Source organism: Asparagus officinalis, chromosome 7 (assembly GCF_001876935.1).
Source record: "Asparagus officinalis chromosome 7, Aspof.V1, whole genome shotgun sequence".
Taxonomy (NCBI): Eukaryota; Viridiplantae; Streptophyta; class Magnoliopsida; order Asparagales; family Asparagaceae; genus Asparagus; species Asparagus officinalis.
Window position 1 is genome coordinate 23,254,927 of NC_033800.1, and position 6,660 is coordinate 23,261,586.

At 35.0% G+C, this 6,660-nt stretch overlaps 1 protein-coding gene across 1 annotated transcript; it reads left to right on the plus strand.

The window, feature by feature from the left end:
- Nucleotides 4,560–6,438, plus strand: LOC109846823. The gene is made up of 2 exons (XM_020416066.1): nt 4,560–4,881; nt 5,045–6,438. The coding sequence occupies exons 1-2, from the start codon at nt 4,560–4,562 to the stop codon at nt 6,436–6,438; spliced, it is 1,716 nt and encodes a 571-aa protein (XP_020271655.1).

The following is a 6,660-nucleotide window of genomic DNA, read 5'->3' on the forward strand; positions in this document are numbered from 1 at the left end:
AGATTAACAACTACTCTATAACCTTAACAACAAATACGTAACCATAACAATGAAATTGTAACCTTAACAACCAAATTATAACCTTAATAATAAAACCATAATATTAACAATCAACCTGTAATGTTAACAACTAAACAACAACCATAACAACAAGCCTGTAACCTTAACAACAAGTCCGTAACCTTAACAATCAATCTATAACTTAACAACTAAATTGTACACATAACACCCTAACCCTAACAACTAAGAACTATACTTGAAAACTAAGGTCGGTACACCCTTGCAGATATACAATCTTCTTTCATGCTCCAGGACCCTTCAATGCCTTTTCAATTGCATCTATTGTCTCACTAAAAATATTGGTCTCTCAAGCAGTGTTATTTGCTTATTCGATATTATCAATATACTTGAATAAATACCTAGATATACTAGGAACACTATTTGGACACCAGATCATGCTCAATTAATAGAGGATCTGTAGCAGGACAAATTCCTTCACATCTTGACGGTTAGTTGATTGTACAAGCTTTGTGAGAAGATCCTCAAGATGGCATTTGGTAGGTGCTGGAGGAGGAGTCCTACTACGGTCACCCTTAGGTTTGGTAAAAAATCTCGACTAAATTCAATATTTCCAATCTCGGTTGGAGCCAACAATATCCCCCTCATTGGAGAACCATGTATGGCTCACTACCCAAACAATGTTGAATGAGCACTCAATGTCTTCTCTGGTTTTTATATCAGTGAAGATAAATTTCATCTTATTCTAGTCCCACTATCTCAGCATGTGCTCAAAAGTGAGAAGATCAAGCCTAGGAGGGCCAAAATGAACGTAGAGTCTGAATACACTATTTTCGTAGGTCTCCCAATGCCTTTGCCCCATATGCTGCAAGACCAGGAGGGACAAAATGCACTAAAGAATGCATGAATTCATAGTAAGCAGTAAAGTTGGAAGTAAGCCGCAACTCTAATAGGGACTTTGCCTTTTGTCCACAAAGCAAAACCACAATACATAATTAGTTTGAAAATAACCTGTAATTATAACAATTACGCTATAAACTTGACAAAGAAACTGTAACCTTAATAACAAATTCATAAGCTTAATAACCATTCAATGATCTCAACAACCAATCAATAATCTTAACAATAAAAATATAACCCTAACAACTAACATGTCACAAGTTAACAGTAACATTCACAACTAATATTCACAAGTCAACAGTAACCTCCATAACTAACAGCCACACGTCAACAGTAACCTTCACAATTACAGACACACGTCAACAGTAACCTTCACAACAAACTCTTAACCTTAACAATTAAATCTTAACATTGACAATTAACAGGCCACATGTTGATAGTAACCTTAGCAACTAATAGTAACATTCACAATAGATTCATAATCTTAACAACTAACGCAGAACCTTAGCAATTAATGAATGTCCTTGACAACTACAAGCTAAACTTTACAATTAACACAACATGTAACATCATAAATAACTAAATTATGCAGTAAAAATCACTTCTTTTTAGTTAGCGTATGTCTCTTCCATTTTGTTCCTATTCGTTCATCTCTTTAGATCCAAGATTACTCTAGAGGCATCATCGGTGTCGTTGTTGCCCTCTAGATCTATGCATTAGACTGGGTTTTTAGGTTGAACTGGACTTGTAGGAGCAGGATGACTAGCTATGATGTCCTCTTGAACATTAGCAATTGATGTATCAGCTTCAGTCCACTCTATTGTTCTCAAAGGTCTTTTTGCGACGACGTACCATGACGTGTTGTTGTCTTCGTTGAAATCGACAGGGGCAACTACTTTGGGAAAACCCTTTTTTTATCAGGGTGTAAGATTCTACTTTAGGGCGGGTTGGTTTAGGGTCAGGGTTTTGAAATGGGGATGGTCGGTTCACTTGGACAGAAGAGAGATGGGCTGACACGATCGACTAGGAGTAATATTGAGAAGTAGGAGGCGATTAAAGGAAAGGGTATTTTGGAAAAAAAATTTAAACATCGGGTAACATGGAAACGAGTTTTGGGGGCTAAAGGAATATAAGAAATTCTTTTTGGAGCTTTGGAATCGTTGAAAAAGTCTTTGGAGGGGGTGGGGGTGGGGGCGAGATACTCGTTAGGATTTTGGAGGCTAGAAGCAATTTTCCCTTATATTTTTGTTACTTTGATAGTTGTTATTCATCTTTGAGGAAACGGGAGAATAACCAAAGGGAGGATGTAGCAGGATCAGGGATCTGTCATCCCATAGCTTTAGACTAGTATGAAAGTGATATAAATCTTTTGATGTATACGTATGGTGGTAGTGTAAAGCAGATTATTGATGTTTTACTTTAGACCTAGACTATGTTAGGAGTATATCCTAGGATTGGGGGTGTACTCTAGAAAATTGTATCTTTTTGTGGTAATAGCGGCTGGAGCATCAAACTATTGTGGTTCCATCCTTCTTCTCCAAAATAAATAAATAAATAAAAGAAAAAAGAAAAAGAATTATTCTTAAATAATTAGAACAAATCACAACCATCAACTTAAAAAGATGAATAGCTTGAATCATTTCTGTTAACTATAGTTCATGTTCTAACAATTTTTATGATTAAAAAGTAGTTTACAGACCATCTTTTTTAATCTTTATCGTCTGGTGAACTATTGTGATCTTCTCGAGTAAAATACATGCATAAATGCATTACACTGAAATATAATAATATTATAATTAAAATGAATCACAATAGTCTATTTAACATTAGAAGTTTGTGATTAAGAATAAAGATATTCCAACTAATATTTTATTAAGGAAGAGAAGAGTGCGAGCCACGTGTTGAAGTCATACATTTTTTGGTAACTTTAATTTAGCAATGTTAGCTTTTATCTAGACAATTGGGATGTTGGAGGTTTTTCCTATATGGATGTGGTGTCCTGTTGCGCCACAAGACAACAAGAAAGGCTTGAGATACAAGGGAGAAAAAGGATGCTAAAGGAAACAACGTAAAAAGTAGTAAGAAAAGTAAAAAGGTGGAGATATCTTTCTTTATTTCCGCCCCTTAAAATAAAGGGGAACCTCAAGTTTTCCTTTTTTAAGTGTAAATAAAAGATCATAAAAAGAAAACAAAGTCCTCTACTTCCAATGTTTCTCACAGAAGTTTCTATTATGCCTTGTTTCTTTCCTTGTCACATTTCTAAGCATGGAGTTTATTTTTAAGTTTATTTTTAAAAGAAATAAAGAAGTAGAGATATGTACTAATGAAGTAAATTAAAATTGTCTTGAAGAAAATAGTAGGAAGAAAATCAATGGATTTTGCAATCATTTTTAGTGAACTTTAAACTCATAGGTTAAGTTTAGACTACAATCAAGAGCAGATGAAAAGTGGCCATATCATTGATTAGTAAGAATATTTGTCAACACTCCTCAAGTCAATGGCAGATTCATATTGGAGGGAGTGGCGAGTCACATGACCCCACTCCCTCCCCATGGATCGTGAGCAGAGCAACATTTGCTTCAAGTTAAGTACTTTGAAATTTTGTAAGTTTAACTCACTATTGCATATAAAACTTCATGTACACCCAATATTTTTTTTTGGATCTTGGCCTAGCCTAAACTTTTCTCACCCTCAAGTTTTACTACACCACAATTGATGGTATATATCTCAGTGAAGTCTTATCTGGTTCTAATATGTACATACAAACATGTTGTAATTGTTTCTTTATAATGTCCAATTTGAGTGAAAGTTCTAAAATTGCCTTTGGAAGGGATTATTGCTAGTGTTAATAATCAAATATACGACTTGCCTCAGTGCTTATTTAATGAAATACAATAATATGTATTTGATAATGATACTTTTTATTGATGACACCAATTTTTAAAAATCCTAGATCCACCACTATCTCAAGCTCTGATGAATTTTTGTTGCGTAATATATTTATGTAAGTCATTAGATACTTGTCCTTAAAAAGATGCTCGCATTAAAAATAGAACCCCCTCCCCCTCCTATATATATGTGTGTGTGTATACATATATGTATATATTGTTGGCCTTTTTATTTTGATGATGTTTTAACAAACAATTTATAACTAATATTATTTGTCTAGTGTTTGTGTTTTTGTATTTATTCTAGGCAAACAATATATTGGAGGATGGATGTACTAGAGCTTTCACGATCATATCCATTGGAGTATGGAAGGAATAATGGAGTGAAGCCTTCCAATTCAAGTTGAAGATACAAGTTCAAGCTTCGTCCATGTTACCAAGATTAAGCGTCATGAAGATCATTGCTTGGTAAATTAGTTTTAGGTTTTATATTATGTGTGTTGATACTTTAAGCTCAATATCATATACACATATATTATATTGTATAAGTTTTCAAGTTTAAATATGAAACAATTGAATATAATTGGAAAATACATTTTTGTTTCATGTTTGTGTTAGGAATCTTGACCCCAAGATTAGTTTATTTTAATGATAACAAATATTATATGTTATGTGTATTATGTGCTAATATTTATTTTATAGTATTAGAGCTATATCAACAATTATATTCAAAGATAAGAGGTGCCTGGGTCTATGCCTGAGCGTATTAGCCATGTAGGAGACTCAGATATTCAACAGGATATTCAGAGTAAAGTTCTGATAAAAGAGAGGCCTAATCTTCAGCAGGTTGATCAGGTTAACAACTCTGGTAAGTTCAATTCCAAGGTTTCAGGTAATCCTGTGCATGTTGTGCACAACCAGTCTGTGCATGATGAGTACAATAAGACTCCTGATACTGAGGTAAACAAAGTGATAGAAAGCAACAGATCTCATCAATTCAAAACTGCTGATGGGCTCGGTGGAATTCTTGGAACTGTACCTGTGCAAGTGGTGCATGTTTCTGATACTGAATCTGGTAACTTCTCACAATCATGGACAACTGTTCAAAATAAAAAAAATCAAAGGGGCATATAAATTCTACCAATTCTTTCTCATCTTTGGATAATTTAGAAATTGACCCTTCTATAATCATTAGAAGGGGCTCATCTAAATGAATCTATCTTTTTGGAATGTTAGAGGATTAAATAAATCCTCTAAGCAACAGTTGGTAAAACACCACATGTTGCAATATCATGTTTCCTTTCTTTCTCTCCTGGAAACCAAGACTAAGGGCACATTGTTACCTGTTGTGGCAAAGAAAATAGCAAATTGTTGGAGTTGGATTTCTAATGTTAGGGTGCCTGGTAAAGCCAGAATTTTTATACTATGGGATACAAAAATCTTGGATGCTCAAGTCATAGCTTCATCTGATCAGCATATAACCTGCTTAGTAAAATCCTTGGATGGGTTAATGGAATGTGTCATATCTTCTGTATATGGACATAATCATCTGGAAGACAGGAAGGCATTGTGGGCAGATCTCATTCAGATTAATCATAATATTGGTAATGCTCCTTGGCTACTATGTGGGGACTTTAATGCTATGATTAATTGTGATGAAAAGCTAGGAGGATCTGCATTAACTGAAGCTGATACATGTGACTTCAAGGATTTTATTACAAATTGTAATCTCAATCATCTTAAGACCTCTGGCTGCTTCTACACTTGGAATAACAAGCAAAGCTTTGATTCTAGAGTTTGGTGTAGGCTTGATAGGGCTTTGGTTAATGATGCTTGGATTCATTTATTCAACTCTAGCCATGTGGAATTTCTTCTCCCAAATTGTTCAGATCATTCTCCAGCTCTTGTCTCTATATATGATGATCAGATACAGTGTAAAAAACCTTTCAAGTTTTTCAATATGTGGATTAAGCATCCAAGTTTCTCTACCACAGTTTCTAATGTCTGGCAAGGAAATATTAAGGGATTCACTATGTATTCAGTGTACTCTAAACTGAAAATGCTGAAGATTGCTCTTAAGGGATTAAATAAGAAACATTTCCATAACATTAGTGAGCAAGTCCAAAGGGCCAGAATTGCTCTGGAGAATGTTCAGGAAAATCTTCAAAAATCCTCCTTTGATCCTGTTCTTATTAAACAAGAGAAAGAATGTCTGGTTACTCTTAACAGGCTTATGGATTGTGAACTTTCTTTCTTCCAGCAAAAAGCTAGGATTAATTGGAATTTGCAAGGTGATAGGTGCTCCAGTTTTTTTCATGCTCTGGCTAAAACAAAAAGGCACCATAACAGAATTGTGGTTCTATACAACAGTAGAGGTGATAAGATTACTGATGGTGATGGCATAGCTGATGAATTGGTGGCTTTTTATAAAAGCTTAATGGGTACTGCTTTAGTCACTGCTCCTCCTGACATGAATATCATCAAGTCTGGGTATTGTTTAAATGAAACTCAAGAAAAATACCTATCTAGACCAGTCACTAAAGAAGAAATCAAAGCGGCAATATTCTCCATGTCAGAGTTTAAGGCACCTGGACCTGATGGGTTTAATGTGTCTTTCTTTAAAGCTGCTTGATTCTCCATGTCAGAGTTTAAGGCACCTGGACCTGATGGGTTTAATGTGTCTTTCTTTAAAGCTGCTTGAGACATCATAGGGGATGAGGTTACATTGGCCATTGAAGATGTGACGCCCCTGGGTTCACTCAAGGCTGCAGTCCAAGGTGAAACCAAGAATGTCAAACCTGCCATGCACCACACCGTGCAATAACATGTTTCACCATCACAATTAACATCTACC